This window comes from Trachurus japonicus, chromosome 13, assembly GCF_045865225.1.
Source record: "Trachurus japonicus isolate A0001 chromosome 13, Traja_1.0".
Classification (NCBI taxonomy): domain Eukaryota; kingdom Metazoa; phylum Chordata; class Actinopteri; order Carangiformes; family Carangidae; genus Trachurus; species Trachurus japonicus.
In genome coordinates, this window is record NC_140919.1 from 11934850 (window position 1) to 11950913 (window position 16064).

The 16064-nt window shown below is 41.7% G+C and overlaps 1 protein-coding gene across 1 annotated transcript in view; it reads left to right on the top strand.

Moving 5' to 3' along the window:
- The window catches only part of sez6b (seizure related 6 homolog b), a 221445-nt gene that overhangs the window by 170230 nt on the left and 35151 nt on the right, over positions 1-16064 (top strand). The window contains exons 5-8 of the mRNA XM_085794838.1: positions 1243-1428; positions 3342-3510; positions 8599-8765; positions 13415-13609. Of these exons, the coding sequence (XP_085650964.1) occupies positions 1243-1428; positions 3342-3510; positions 8599-8765; positions 13415-13609 (717 nt within the window). The remainder of the gene's footprint in view (positions 1-1242; positions 1429-3341; positions 3511-8598; positions 8766-13414; positions 13610-16064) is intronic.

The window sequence follows — 16064 nt, forward strand, 5'->3', positions numbered from 1 at the left end:
CCAAGATTCAACATTTAAAGGTCCAGTAGTGGGATTTCCTTTTTGATTATTGGTTAACTCTAGGTTCTAGATCACGAACATACAAGTTATAAAGACCCATATACGGTATAAAGGTAGATGTTTGTATTAAAGCTCCATACGGTATAAAGGTAGATGTTTGTATTAAAGCTCCATACAGTATAAAGGTAGATGTTTGTGTTAAAGCTCCATACAGTATAAAGGTAGATGTTTGTGTTAAAGCTCCATACAGTATAAAGGTAGATGTTTGTGTTAAAGCTCCATACAGTATAAAGGTATTTGTCCATGTGTAGTGTGATTATAAAGCAGCTCTAGCTTCTATATTAATACTGTGAAAGTATCAAAGCCTCAGTCCACAGAGAAATGCACACAGCCTGTATTCAGAAACTGAGCCTTAAAACCAGCCGTCAGGACTTCCTGTCACTTTGTGATGTCACAACCAAGCCCCGCCCCCTCACCACCTGGACCCACCATCCATCCAACTACTTTGCAGTTTTTGGTTTCTCTTCTTTATTCTTTATTCTGAAATCTGATCTATTTTTATTGCATCACTCAATCAGCCAATCAGAAGAGAGCTCTTTCCATAAATTTATTGACACAGTAATAAATGTTTAACTCTGGAATAATAAGCTCATCTATAATAAAAAATATCTATTGATAGACTGGCTGACCATTAGTACATGTCTGACATCTTTTAAATAAGTCCTTTGTCTTTGATATCACATAATGATACTCATCACATTATTGATGAGTTTCCTAATTAAATCCAGTGTTAAAAATGTATAAATGTGTGAAGTATTTACATAGTAAATAATATACATTTATGGTTTACTAATGCTTTATAATGTAGTTTTTATAAAGAGAGTGTTCGAGTGTTGGATTATAGTGAATAAAACAACAACAATTTTTTGGGGGGGTTGTAAACAGTTGTATTAACATAATTAGTGAATGAAAACTTGATCCTTTTTCCGCATTTTACGTCATTAACCAAGAAAGTCGATACAGAACAGGTTGTGTGTTTTTTTCAGGCAGTTTCCTTGGTTAATCTTTGGTTATTTAATTTCTTTTAATTCAGTTCTGGTCTCACTCTCTCACAGTAAAATCATGAGGAGAAGCCGCTTCTGTCACTTTGACCTTTGACCCGAGAAAAAAAAAAAAAAAAAAAACCCACCCCAAAACAAATTCCTCCCTAAACTGACGTCACTTCCCTCTGTGTCTCCACAGTCTTCGTCCTCAGCTGCGTCTTCCCGCAGCGTCCTCTCTACGGCGACGTGTCCGTCACCAGTCTGCACTCGGGCGGCGAGGCCTTCTTCTCCTGTCTGACCGGCTACCAGCTCCAAGGCGCCGCCGTGCTGAGCTGCCGCAATGCCAGCACCCCCTACTGGAGCGGGAAGGAGCCGCACTGCCTCGGTGAGCAGCCGAACCTCCTCAGGAACGTCCTCTCTAATAATAATGATGATATTAATATTAATAATAATTATAATGATAATGTTCCTACGCAGTCTGTTAATCAAAGTCTTTAATTATCTTTTCTCATTTAGACACAGTTAAAGGTCAAAACATTTGTAATCTGCATTCAATATTTATCATGATATTGTTCATTATTAAACTTATCCTTTTATGAAATATCCTAAATAATGAGAGAAGAAAAATCCAATCCTTTGAATCAGACTAATACACCAACTAAAACTTTCTACTTAACATTACTATGACATTACAAATCAAATATTAATGCTCTGCTATAATGACAAAGTCTAGGGGCCAAATACATTGTATATATTCTGATGATTATTTTAAAAAAGACATAAAATAAGTGATTATTTTTCATTCACGTTACTAATAATGCTAATTACAATTATTATTAAATGATTATTATTTGATTATGAGTTTTTCCTCAGTCGATGTGAGGGTCTAAGGGCAGAGGATGTTGTTATGATGCCATGTAAAGCCCTTTAGGACAAACTGTTTGTAAAAATGGCCTATACAAATAAAATTGCCTTGCCTTATACTGGTTAATGGATTTAATAATGATCAGAAGATGAAATTATTAAACCATTAACATTTATTATTAGCATAAACACCATTCGCATAATTAGAATTGGTTGTTTTTCAATTAAATCAAATGAATTAAAAACCACAGAATGCACAGTCTTTTATGCATTAGCATTATCTCCAGCATAGGTATTGATCGTCTTATATGAGTATGCTTTGATATTATTCTTGGGTAAATAATGTGTCTAAAATTACATATTTACTTTTTTAATTATTTAAAATATTAGCATTATTAGCTGTTAGCGTTGGTGAACCATAGTTGTAGCAAACCCAGCCTTTATAGCATTTTTTTTCATATTTCTATAGGTTTTTTTCTCTCTCTCAGCTTCAGTTTTTCACACGGTTCCCATCAATAGTAACAACGTTCCTGCAGCAGCCAGGACTTATCTGTTGGACCCTCAGGTCCTTTGCATGACAGCCACAGAGACAGACGGACCTGGACTCGGGCCGGCGCGCGCGTGTGTGTGTGGATGATAGATGTTTTTTCTTTTCTTTATCTGCTCCCACGAGGTCGACTGATGAATAAAAAGTGACAATTTCGCTCCTGACCACTCAGATCGCAGGCAGCGCAGGGAGAATGTGCCTCTGAAAGCAATTTCTAAGACTGAGTTTGTGCGGCTGTGCGCCTGTATCTCTGCCATCTTGATTGTATGTGTGTGTGAATGTGTGTTTGTGTGTGTGTTTGTGTGTGTGTCAGAGCGTAAAGCAGGTGTATTGAGGTGTGATTACTGAAGGCTGGGCAGGATGCCACTGGGTTTACTCTTCCTGTTCTGCTTTAATTAAGCTTTGTCTGCATGAGTAACCTTGACCTGATCAGCTGGGAAACACACACACACACACACACACACACAAACGCACACCTTCTTGTAGCTGTAGATACATTTCCCTGGCCGTATCTGCAATGTTTCGTTTCTTTGTTCTCTTCATGAAAAATAAACAGATGATTGTTTTGACCTTTTTCCACTCTTTAAGATTTAAAACCAAACGTCTTGAATTGAATCTGCGAGTCCCCCAGACCCACTTAGAGTTAAATTAATGTGATATTCATCCAATTTGAAGAATTACATCAAATAAAAAACAGTTCAGAGTCTGTAATTACACGTTTTAAAGCAGCGAACAGGTTATTTCCTCTTCGTCTTCCAGTTTAATTCAGGTAAATAAGCCTCCACTGTGATCAGCAGGCCGACGCTCTCACACTAGTTTGTGAATGTGATTGAACTGAAATTGAGTGTGAAAAAAAAAGCTCACAGTGTTGTTTGGTTTCTTCCCAGCGGCCTGCGGTGGTTTGATCAGGAACGTCACAGTCGGTCGACTCATCTCTCCCGGTTTCCCCAGCAACTACAGCAACAACCTGACCTGCCACTGGCTGCTGGAGGCGCCCGAGGGCCAGAGGCTCCACGTTCACTTCGAGAAGGTGGCGCTGGCCGAGGACGACGACCGGTGAGCACGACACACAGCTGTTTGTTTGTTTGTTGTTTCTGTTTTTTTGATGCTAACACCAAGTAGCAGAAATTTAGCTTTAATTCTTGGTGCAAGCTATTTTTTAGAGCGGCGGAGCAGAGCCGCAAGCTGCTCAGAGCTACGCTACAGTATATGGAGGCTAATGGGATTTCTTGGTTTCCGTCATCAAACTCATCAAATACACAATCCAACAACTCCACAACGCTCTGGTGGACAAGTTGTGACCTGCACATTCACCACGCTATGAGATAATAACACAACGTTACCAGACAGAGTTGTTTTAGAGGGAAATTCATGCAAAACAGCTGATGCTCGTTGCCTTCAGGGACAGTTTTTCAGCAAGCAGTCTCTGTATTTACCTCTAAAACAACTCTGTCTGGTAACGTTCAGTTATTATCTCATAGCGTGGTGAATGTGCAGGTCACAACTTGTCCACCAGAGCGTTTTGGAGTTGTTGGATTGTCTATTTGATGAGTTTGATGAGGGAAACCAAGAAATACAATGAGCCTCCGTAGCGTAGCTCACGGCTCTGCTCCACCGTTCTAAAAATAGCTTGCACCGACAATTAAAGGTAACAAACCTACTGCTATGACTATAGGGGATTATGGCAATGGGCCAAATTGTCAAAATGTTGAAATATCCCTTGAAGATAAAAAAAAAATCATATGATAATGGTGATAAGATAAAATAATTTAACAAACAAATGAAACAAAAATGTCATATAAGAGTAAGATTGAATTAAAAGCAAGAGCATCTCAGTGTGTTGTCATGGTTACAATAATACAGACATGATTAACTGGTGGTGAGGGTTGATGACCCATCCATCCACGTAACCATGGGTCAGAATAAGTTGCCGCACAGACAATGAGGTTTGAAGATGTTCACATTAACAAAGAAACGCAAAGATAGATGAAAGTTCTAGAAAATGATCCGCAGTGAGGTTTAATGCTACTTGAGTTGTCAGTCATCTAAATTTACTCCTTATTTAATAAATGCTTTAAATTGCTAAAAGCTTAAAAAAAAAAAAAGGTCAGAACCAGTGAGTCAGGTAAAGGGCAGTGTGACCTCTGTCTCCTGTTTTGCCTTCCTGTTCTCTCCGGTCTTGTACTTTCTGGTTTCTCCCAGTTGGACTTTTTTCTTTTCTTTTTTTTCCGGCAGCTGCTCGAGGTAACAAGCGGCTGTGAGTGCAGCTCTTAGTGGTGGCGGTAGCTACAGTGTCATTTAAACAGCATGGAGCTCTCATAAGAGAGGCCTGAACAGAAGAGCCACAGGGGGGGAAATTAGCTGAATAATCCATTTTGTATAGCAGCCAATCGCTGCTCCGGGCAGCTCTCATGCTCTCATGCTACAGATATAGACCTCAGAGGTACGAGGAGACATCTGGACAGCTGAGGAGATCAGGAAGAGGAGACGATGGGGTGAAGACAGACGATTGGCACGGGCGTAAACATGGTGGTGTAATAATGAGGTCTGATGGAGGAGCTCTTGTAAAGACGGGTATATAGGCTACACTGTACGACTTTACCCTAATTTTTGAGACTATTTCTCAGAAATCCGGTCAAAATTGGGCTAAAATTGTTGATAAGGTGTACAGTTACATAAATATACGTATCTATTTTTCTTTTATATAAAAACATTTTATGGAACTAATTTATTCCCTCATTCTGGGAAAGATGTACTGGTGTGGGCGGAGTTGTGTTTTGTTTAGTCCGACCTTATCGTCAGACGGTCTGATGAATTTCTGACACACTGCAAAAACTCAAAATCTTTCCAAGAATATTTGTCTTATTTCATGTCAAAATGTCTCATTTCTAGTCAAAACTAATTTCTTTCCATTTAAAATAAGACTCATCACCTAGTTCTTAGATAATTTTTACTTGTTTCAAACTAATTTTCACTTGAGATAAGTAGAAACATTTGCCAGTGAAAGCAGTTTTTTTGTGCTCGTAATAAGAAAGAAAAACTTGCTCCACTATCAGATTCAACTTATTTCAAGTGAAAATTTGCTTTAAATAAGTAAAAATAATGTCTAAAAATAAGCTACTTTTTATGTGATGAGTCTTATTTTAGGTATTATGAGATTTGTTTTGACATAAGACAAATATTCTTGGTAAGATTTTGAGTTTTTGCAATGCATGTCCAAAATTTTGGTCGGCCGACAAAGGCTTACGCACAGTGGAAGCAGACAGCCGATTAGTACAATGGCGACGCATTGGTGGACTGAAAACAAACCATAGCTACTGTCCACATCTGCCGAGCCATCTGCGAGTTGAGTCCATAATATGCTACGGCGCCTCTTCTTTGTGAAAGTTTCGGCACACAGGATAGATGCAATCAATAGAACAACCTTATTCTGCTTCGTTAGCACGGTTGCTAATAAACAAACCGGCGTCAGAGCTTTTAAATTAATCTTTATTTATAGCTGTTAATAGGCAGGACAGTCAGCAGAGGTCGATGAGTCGTTTTCACCCGTACAGTGTGAGCTCTGTTGATGATACAGTCTGAGTATCATGGGCTTTGGCCGTGCATCATAGACAATTCACTCGTACAGTGTGTGTTGATATTAACAACAAGATTTTCAAACATCGTACAGTGTATGCCCGGCTTCAACCATCTGCTCCTTTGGTTTTTCCACACAATGCCTCGCTCAGATGAAGAGAAGTGCAATCATCAGCAGGTCTTTGATGGATTTCTGGCTCCACCAGTAGATGCAGCATCCTTTTCCAGCAGCCCTTGTGTTCTCTCCACCTCGTCGTCATCATAGAGGTGTATGTGGACCTGTATGCAGCCACAGTAGCAGGAAGCTGTTTGATCGACTCTGTTGTTGGACCTTTTCAAGACGGATCACATGGACTTTTGCTTCGTAACTGAACGGGTGAGGAACTCAAGCTGTTCATCACCTCAGAGAAATGAAACCAAAGAATTTCCCCTCTCTTCTCCTCAGCTCAGCTCAGTTCAGTCAGTGTGAATAGAAACATAAAGAATAAATGCAAATATAGATTTTAGGTTGACGTGGAGTTGGAGACTCTGTTGTGCTGTAACGCTGCTGCTGCTGCTACCTGAGAGGAATAATTTCAGCCATCAAAGGCAGAGCGGGGAGAGATCAATGCAGGGGAACCTCAGAGGAACGGGTGGAGGAGGAGGAGGAGGAGGAGCTGTGACACACTGAGGTGGAGCTGCTTCAATAGACTCAACACCAAGCATCAGCTGGGTCACTGCTGTCTGCTGGGAAGGTTTACATGAGTATAAAAGGGATAAAAACATGAACCATAAATAATCATAATTAAATGCAGCTTTATATATACATCCATTGCTAAGTAAAAAGTAATAAAGTAATTAGTAATGAAACCAATTTTAAAATGGGCTACATGTAAGTTTCCATAGACTCAACACCAAGCATCAGCTGGGTCACTGCTGTCTGCTGGGAAGGTTTACATGAGTATAAAACCTAATATATTGATCAAAAACAGGTTCATTTAAGGGGAAAAAACATGAACCATAAATAATCATAATCAGACTTGTTCATTGAGGAAAAATGTAGCTTCATATACATTCATAGTTAAAGGGACATTGTGTAACTTCTCCTTTTATCTATTTACGAAAATCGATTATTTGGTTTTAAAAGTATGTTTTTCATTATTCAGTAATCCCCCCATCAACAAAGTGAAGTGTTCCTTTCAGCTCTGAATTAGAAAGTTTTAAAAGTCACCGTGGTAACGCAGTGAGTGATGCTGCATTCACCTGCAGTCGGGCAGACGGCCGTCGCTAACAAACCAGACGTAATTTTAGTCACAGAAGTCGAGAGAAAGCCGGTAAAACATGGGTCAGGTAAACAATACGACATCGTCATGACAACATATTGTCACGCCTGTATTGTTTTGCCTCGTGCTGACGGACCACTTGTTTACATAGAGGCTTGTTTATGCCGTTACGTGCAGTGGCTGTCGTCCGTCTGCCGTCTGCCCAATTTCACGTGAATGCAGCATGAAAAATCCGATTGAGTTGCTTGCGATATACAACCGCAGCGCTAGATGGGAGGAATTCCTACACAATGTACCTTTAAGTAAAAAGTAATAAAGTAATTAGTAATGAAAACAATTTTAAAATGAGCTACATGTAAGTTTCCTACTGCTGTGCCGTGCAGCTGAAGCTGGCACTGGACCTCCTGCATATTCTTTAGCAACCCCTGAGCCAACTCACTAATGTGCAAATCACATATTTGCCTTCAGAGCTGTTAATAAATATGTAATGATACAGTTATATTAAGGCTACTTCTATTTCTGTATAATTGGTTTGGGAGCCCAATTAAGAAATTAATAAAGACTGTCCACTGAAACGTCCACAGGAAGTGTTGAGTTTGTTGTAGCGGTGAAATGCAAGGAATTTAACCGTCCTGTTGTCCTTCTGGGTCAAACTTACTCCATCCTTCCCTCTTTCCTTCCATTCTCCCTTCCTTCTTTCCACAATTTTTCTCCCCTTCCTTCCTTCCTTCCTTCCTTGAACCAATCTGTTCCCCCCTCCATCTTTCTTTCCTTCCGTTCTCCCTTCCTTCTTTCCACAAACCTTCCATCCTTCCTTTCTTCCTTCCTTCCTTCCTTCCTTACTTCCTTCTTTCCCTTTGTCCTTACTTCTTCCTTCCTTCCTTCCTTCCTTCCTTCCTTCCTTCCTTCCTTCCTTCCTTCCTTCCTTCCTTCCTTCCTCCCTCCCTTCCTTCCTTCCTCCCTTCTTTCCCTTTGTCCTTACTTCTTCCTTCCTTTTTGACCCAATCTGTTCCCTCCCCCCATCTATCTTTCCTTCATTTTTCCCTTCCTTCTTTCCTCCCATTCCGGTTGTCCTTCCTTCCTTCCTTCCTTCCTTCCTTCCTTCCTTCCTTCCTTCCTTCCTTCCTTCCTTCCTTCCTTCCTTCCTTCTTTCCCTTCATCCTTCCTTCCTTGACCCAGGAGGACAACAGGAGTGTTAAAAAGACAAATGAGAGTGAGAAACCATCCAAATATGTAAATGTGGACAGCCGACGACAGGAGACCGAGTGACAGGAATCTGATGGTTCACTCTGTTTTTATCTTGCAGGCTGCTGATCAAGAATGGAAACAGCATCGACGCAGCAGCTCTGTATGACTCATACGAGGTGGAGTATCTGCCTAATGAGGGTTTACTCAGCTCGTCCAGGCACCTCTTCATCGAGCTGACGACCGACGCTTCGGGCACGTCCACCGGCGTCGCCATCAGGTACCAAGGTAAGATTTAGAGCCGAACACGGAGGAAAAACGCTGCAGAAAACACATGATTCACCACGGAGAGAGATGTGAGCTCAGCAGCTCCCAGAGGCCGAGGCCGAGTTAGCATCAGGGAGAAACTTTGACCTGCTGTGAATCTGCGCTGAATTATCGATTTAGAGATATAATTAACAAAGACCTTCAGCAGGGTGCAGCATGAAAGCCTCAGATGCCGACTGGTGAATGGAGGTCAGGAATTCTAGTGATGATGAAATTCATGTAATCAAGGCCGACGCGAGTGCTGCACCACTGGACTGTGTGAATGCAGTGAAAGGCTCCTTTCAGATGGTGGAAAGAAAAAAATGAGGTGAGAGGAGTATGAAGACGTGGCCTGAAGAAAACCTTTCAGGTTTCTGAAAGGTGAAACCGCTGCCCTAATGAAAGGAGACTTTCTATAGATGTGTGAATGGAGCTCTTCGATTTATTATAAATAAAATGGTCTAATGTTAGAAAATTAATTAGAAACCTTGGGTTTTGTTTGATGATGGTTATTATGAACAACATTAAATTATGCTGTTGTGTTTAAACCTGCACTCTAAATAAAATGTTTTAAATTACTCATTACCTCAAAATTTGGTGAAATGGAAAGCAAAAAAAAAGCTGCAAAATAATTTGAGTTTTATCTCAAATTTAAATAGAAAATTGTGTTGTTTTTTCTTTAGGCTTAAGGTTAAGATACAGGACAAGTGGTTTTTAATCAATAATACAATATAAATGCTGGATGTTTGTATTAAAGCTCCATATAGTATAAAGGTAGATGTTTGTATTAAAGCTCCATACAGTATAAAGGTAGATGTTTGTATTAAAGCTCCATACAGTATAAAGGTAGATGTTTGTGTTAAAGCTCCATACAGTATAAAGGTAGATGTTTGTGTTAAAGCTCCATACGGTGTAAAGGTAGATGTTTGTATTGGTAGATGTTTGTGTTAAAGCTCTATACAGTATAATAGAACTGAGCCTTAAAACCAGCTGTCAGGACTTCCTGTGACTTTGTGATGTCACAACAAAGCTTTCCCCAAGCCCCTCCCTCCTGGACCCATCCATCCAACACTTTGGGAGGGTTTGGTTTCTCTGAAATCTGCTCTGTTCTTGTTGGATCACACAGAAAACAGTCAGCCAATCAGAAGAGAGGCTCAGAGCCTGCTCTCTTCTGATTGGCTGACGTTGAACTGTTGTTACGAGAGCTGCAGAGAGAAGCTGAGAGAGGTTTTTTTTTTTTTTTTTAGATCTTCTCATTGATAAAAACTTGAGATAAAACACAAGAAGTGTAACATATGGGATCTTTAACATTTCCACACTGCATTTGTAACAGTTGTGAAGTATCACAACTGTAGACGTGCAATTCCTTACAATCTCACAGTGTCCTTTGCCTCCATAAAATCATCCCATTTTAAAGGTCAGTTTCAACCACAGAGCTGTCAACCACAATTACGGCTTTAACCCTGACCACCCACTTCACCCTATGGGAGCCACTGTTACATCCCTAATTGAATATTTACACTATACATGACGTTTGTATAGGATTCTGCTGCATGAAAATTAAATATCATACAGACCTGCCGTTATACCTGAAAGTCAAGACTTTACTGTTTGAATTGATCTTAGTGAGATTGTACAGGGTCATAAATTGTGTAATTACATCCATATTAGTCCCATGATTAAGACCGCTCTACATGTCAAAGGACACGAGAACAGCTCACAGCATTTACATATTAACACACACATCAGAGCAGACATGCGGCAGGAACTTTCTGCTTTTATCTCCTGTGATTTTGTCGAGAGCAGAACATCATTTAAATCATAATAGGCAGCAGATGGAACCAGAAATCTGTCCAAAAGCACCAGGAGAAGTGTCTGCAAATATTCCTTTGAGTCTCATTTAGTGTGAATTAAGACTCAGATTAAGTTGCAAGATCTGAGAACTGGTAAGAAGCTTTCAGTTAGTTTATCACGTGACTGAAAAACAGTCCAATAAATTTCTCCAAGAACTTTGCAGATATGTTAATTATTACAAAAGGAAGAGCAATAATAAAAAACTGAACATCTTCAGTGTAGGGATGTAGGAGTAGGTCCATCCATACTGCAGATAGAGTACCTGTATTTTTCATCTTAATGCTAACATCAGTGTGGTAACGAGTGTCCAATAAAACGGCCCTGGTATGTTATAAAGTTTCACATTTTTACCTACTTGTTAATTAGCTTTAAATGTCACTCTGACAGGTGCAGGACGGTGCGTAGTAAATTTGTTTCACAACCATCCATCTTACTGCTTTGTTGAAATGTCAATGTAGAGAAGTAGCATTAGTGGGAAAAGTCACTAGCACAATAATCCATCCAATAGTTGTCAGGAGATTTTTAAAGGAGTGACACAAAAGTCGATCAAATGGAGGAGTTTATTCTCTCAGGACCAAGGAAACAGTTGTGGAGAGATATTTCAGTCTGAACCAAAAGGGACGGTCCAACACGACGACAACAACAGACCGGCCCACTGACAGCAGCCTCATTCCCTGGAGCGTCGCCATGGGCATTGCTTAAAATCCTAATTTGGTCCAAAGGGAGGATCCTGGACGAAGCCGAGGAGAGAGGACTGAGAGTGTGACAGAGTGAGAGCGACGCCATGAAACACAATTCACTATAAACCGTTAGTTTAGACGCCGCAGAGGAAAAAAAAACATTTTGTCAGAACAAAAGCCCCATTACTAAAACACACCGTCTGGATAATCAAAAGAAATGTTTCACTTTCATTACTGCCTTCATTGCTGGCAATAATCTTGGCAATAAACACATTATTGGGTGCAGTTAAATGCTTCCTTAACTGTTGAACGGCCCCTCTCTTTATTGATTTTTCTTTTACGTTAGTTGCCTCTGCAGCAATTTAACGGCGCCGGAGAAAACAGGAATCAAGGGCAAATCTTTCAGGTGCGCAATATTAATTTTCAGCCTCAGAATCCATATGATGTTTTCTTTTCTTTTCTTTTTTTTATGGTGAGTTTCAAGCGACGGCGTCAAGGTGAGATATCAGTGAGCTTCTCTTATCCTTCGTCCTCGCATTTGTCTCAGCTCTCGCCATCAGATAAGCAGCTTGTCTCCGGTCCACGAGGACCACTTGGAAATACAATCAGTGTAATCTGCTTAGGCGGCCGCTTCACTGCTACAAATGGGATTAAGTCCAAAGGGAGCAGCCATGCATAATTCCAGCGGACCTCATTATGGCCATTAACAGGACGTAATGCTGTTCAGCTTGTCTCCAACAGATTTGATAGTCGCTACTTTATCCTTATAAACCATTCCCACGCTGGTGGTGAGGAGATAACATCAGGCCTGCATGAGCGCTCGTTTAGCTGCTCCCCACTGCTTCTTTCTCTCTGGTGTCTTTCTGCCTCACCATCAGAAGTACATGCACATCACACAGAATTTGGAATTCATTGATTATGCATCGGTTTTATTGCATTAAGAGTCCCTGAACGTATACGACCTGGAGCTTCTGTAGTTCTTCAACGTTCAGATGAAACCTGAGAAACGGTCGACCTGATTTGAACCCAGTTGGTGCTTTTGTAGTTGGACTTCCCCGTCAGCCATTGATTGGCCGTTACATGCTTCAAGCAGGTGTTTCCCAGACACCGTGATCGATGGTCGGCTTTGAGGGTGTACCATCAGATCTGAATGAACCATCATGGTGAGACAAAGCAGATGTTGGTGGAGGTTCTTCGGCAGACCTTCAACTCACAGGATGTGTAGAGAGAGTGAACAACGACCATCAGGCAGAGGCCGCTTTATTCCTCACTCTCCATCGATACGAGCAGAGGTCAACCTGGAAACACACAGAGTTCAAGATCTAGGAGTTTTTGGACCAAGGCGTCTCCTGACCAGGAGTTTGGAGAGGTTTCAATATCAGATCGAAGCTTTGAAATAGCTCGTCTCAATACCTGAACGTGAAATCAATAAATAATGCTCTCAAATCAACATAATATGTTCTTGAATTGAGATAGGAAATAACCCCCATAGGATCGGAGATGTTTAAGGTTCTGGTGAATGATGCTGGTCAATTCACACACTGAACTATCCTCAAAGGTTTGGACAGATTGAGTTTCATTTTGGTAAAGACACTTTAGGTCACATTTTGTGATATTGTCTCTCAAAACTCTGCTCTCCCACTCAAATTTGCTCTGCTCGTGCTCAAACTGTGTGCTCGCACTCAGTTATATTGGTGCTTGCGCAGATTTCCTGCGCTCAAGCTTGAGCTTTTCTTCTTGTGCTCTGGGTAAACCCGGTTGAAAGAGTGCCCACCCGTATGCGAAGCTCCTTTAAGTACAGCGAACACACCCGCAAAGAAGCAGGGATAATTTGATTGGTCAACATTAGCCGGCCTTCTATTGGTTGACAGCGTTGATGCACAAAAGCAGAGTTTTGAGAGATAATATCACAAAATGTGAATGTGAAATCAATAAATACTGCTCTCAAATCAACATAATATGCTCTTGAATTAAGATAGGAAATAACCCCATACAATCCATTCTCATTACACCAATATAAAGAGATGAATTAATTGAATTTTGCATGCGGTAACATTATTTCCTCCATTATTTTCCTCTCTCATCTTCCCTCCACAGCCTTCGCGGCCGGCCACTGCTACGAGCCCTTTGTGAAGTACGGTAACCTGACCAGCAGCGACAGCAGCTGGGCTGTGGGCACCGTGGTGGAGTTCGCCTGCGACCCCGGCTACACGCTGGAGCAGGGGTCGGTCACCATCGAATGTATGGACCCCAACAATCCCCAGTGGAATGAGACAGAGCCGGCCTGCAGAGGTCTGTACATCTCTGTGAGCTGTCTGGACTTAATGCAAACAACATTACACATACATCTTCACTTACGATGAGTTATCCAGTCTGTAAAAAAAAACATAAATTCAAAGAATGATTTTATTCAGTGTGGGAGGACCGGGGTTCAACTCATGCATTCAGTCAAGTGAAAATGCAACAAATTACTGGCTTGAAATAATCCATAAATAGTAAAAGAGCATCGATTAGTCTTTTTCACATTCACCTGTTTCAGGTCCAGTGCAGCTCGGCTCTCTGGTTCGACTCCACTCAGAGTCAGAACTATGATTAAAAAATTGATTGTACAAATTACTTCAGTCTTTAAAAAAGATTGTTGTTTTTTTTTAATTCAGCACCTTGGAGAGAAACTCCTAAGATTGTCGGTGTCCTGCAAGAATACCTATAAAGTGTGGATTGTGTTTTTCTTAAAGGAGCTGTTTGTAAGTTTTCCTATTGCTACATAGCTAACGTTAGTATTGACAGCTGTTTGCGTATCGGTTTTTAAGAAATGTCGTGAGTTCAGCGTCAAATTTATCCAGACGTGGAAACAACCACTGATGTCTTTCAGTTAGCATGCATGCTAACCAGCTAGCCCAGTCTGTCCTGTAGACGTAGCTGTGCAGACAACGTGTTATAACTCTATGGGCCCTAGTTTGCTGGCGCAGCGCAGGTGGCGCAAGGTAGCGCAGCCGGTCTAATGCAAGTTTCGACCAGCGCAGCCTAGCGCAAAGTCAGATTGGAAGATTGGCAGATCGCGCTGCGCTGAGATAGGCGTGGCCGCGCAGCAGGGGGAGGCGTCACAGATTCAGCTTGGTGCAGTGGAAGTTTTGTCCGAAAATGTCCCGCCGAGGTTGCGCTGAAAGCTCGCCACCTCCAACCAGGTCTATTCTCAGCGCAGAGCGAAGCACAGCAGGTGCAGTGGAAGTTTGGCTGACTGATCTGCAGTGCACACACGTCACCAAGACCTCACAGGCAGATTTCCACAGTTCCAGACACATTTCAATGCAATAAATATCCACAATAACCACTATTTAATGCAACTAACGGAATCAACACGTGAATTTATATCTATATAGATTGTCCCGTCACATCTGACGTCAGATCAAAGCAGAGATCAAAGGCTGTGGCACGCGCAATGGAAACTCCACCTGAATTAACACAGCAGGGACGAACTGGCACTGAAAAGCAGCTTTGTCCCAAAAGCAGGACTGAGGGTGGATGACTGCATGTCGCTGCCGTGTTGAGATACCACACGTTGTGATGATCCCCTTTATTTATTTATTTACTTATTAATTCATTAGCGGAGAGCGACCGCATCACGCAGCCGTAATGAAAAACAAACACAAATCTTCATCTCTCTTAGTCCACCACAACAGCCTCGGTATCAGATAGTCAGTATATAGCCTACTACAGTATACTCAGCATCTCATCACAGAAAAAAAAGAGAAAAAAAGAGACGGACAGAGAGAGAGAGAGAGAGAGAGAGAGAGAGAGAGAGAGAGAGAGGAGGACAGAGAGAGAGAGAGAGAGAGAGAGGGAGGGAGAGAGAGAGCGCGAGTCCTTTACGCTGATTTAATCCACATGGTCTGTGTTTATGTTGTGATTAGTGTACACCTGTCATCTTGCTTACATAGGGTTTGAATAAATGTGAGTTTCTTTATTAGTGTATTAGTTGTTTCTTAGATTGGGCAGGGGTTCTCAGTGTATCAGATCAAACCTGGTTAAGTATATTAGTAAACTCATTATTGGTCACTCTGAGCTCGGACCTCCGGACCAAAACAGCTGTTTCCTCCTGGGAGAGGTTCGGCCTCTGGCGTCGCTGTTTCCTCCGTCCATGTCCAAGTATAAAATGACAAACTTGCAGCACGCATCACCCGCCGCGCAGTTAAAGGTGAGGAGAGGAGCTCCTTTGATTGGTGAAGATCTGACTCGGCTGTGTCAAACCCACTCCACGCCTTTCTCTCCTCCTCCTGTCTCCCTCCCGCCCTCTCTCCTCCCTCTTCACCGTTTGCGCCGGTGGGAGGGACGAGGGGAGGGGCTGCGCTGGTCTAAGTCGGACTGCGCGGCCCAGCAAACTTGCGAAATGGACCTGGGCCACACCCCGTTGGCGTGGCGAAGCTGCGCTGATGCTAGACTTCACCTGGTCGACGAAACTAGGGCCCAATGTCACAATCACCTCCAACAGTAAACTTCAACTGACAATGAATCCCTTTAAAGGGATAGTTCAACATTTTGGCAAATTGGCCCATTGCCATAATCGCTATAGTCATAGCAGTAGGTTCATTACCTTTAATTGTAGGTGTAAGCTATTTTCAGTACGGCGGAGCGCAGCAGCTGGCTGCTCAGAGCTACGCTATGGAGGCTAACGGAATTTCTTGGTTTCCCTCATTAAACTCATCAAATTCAACATCCCAAAACTCCACAGCGCTTTTGTAGACAAGTT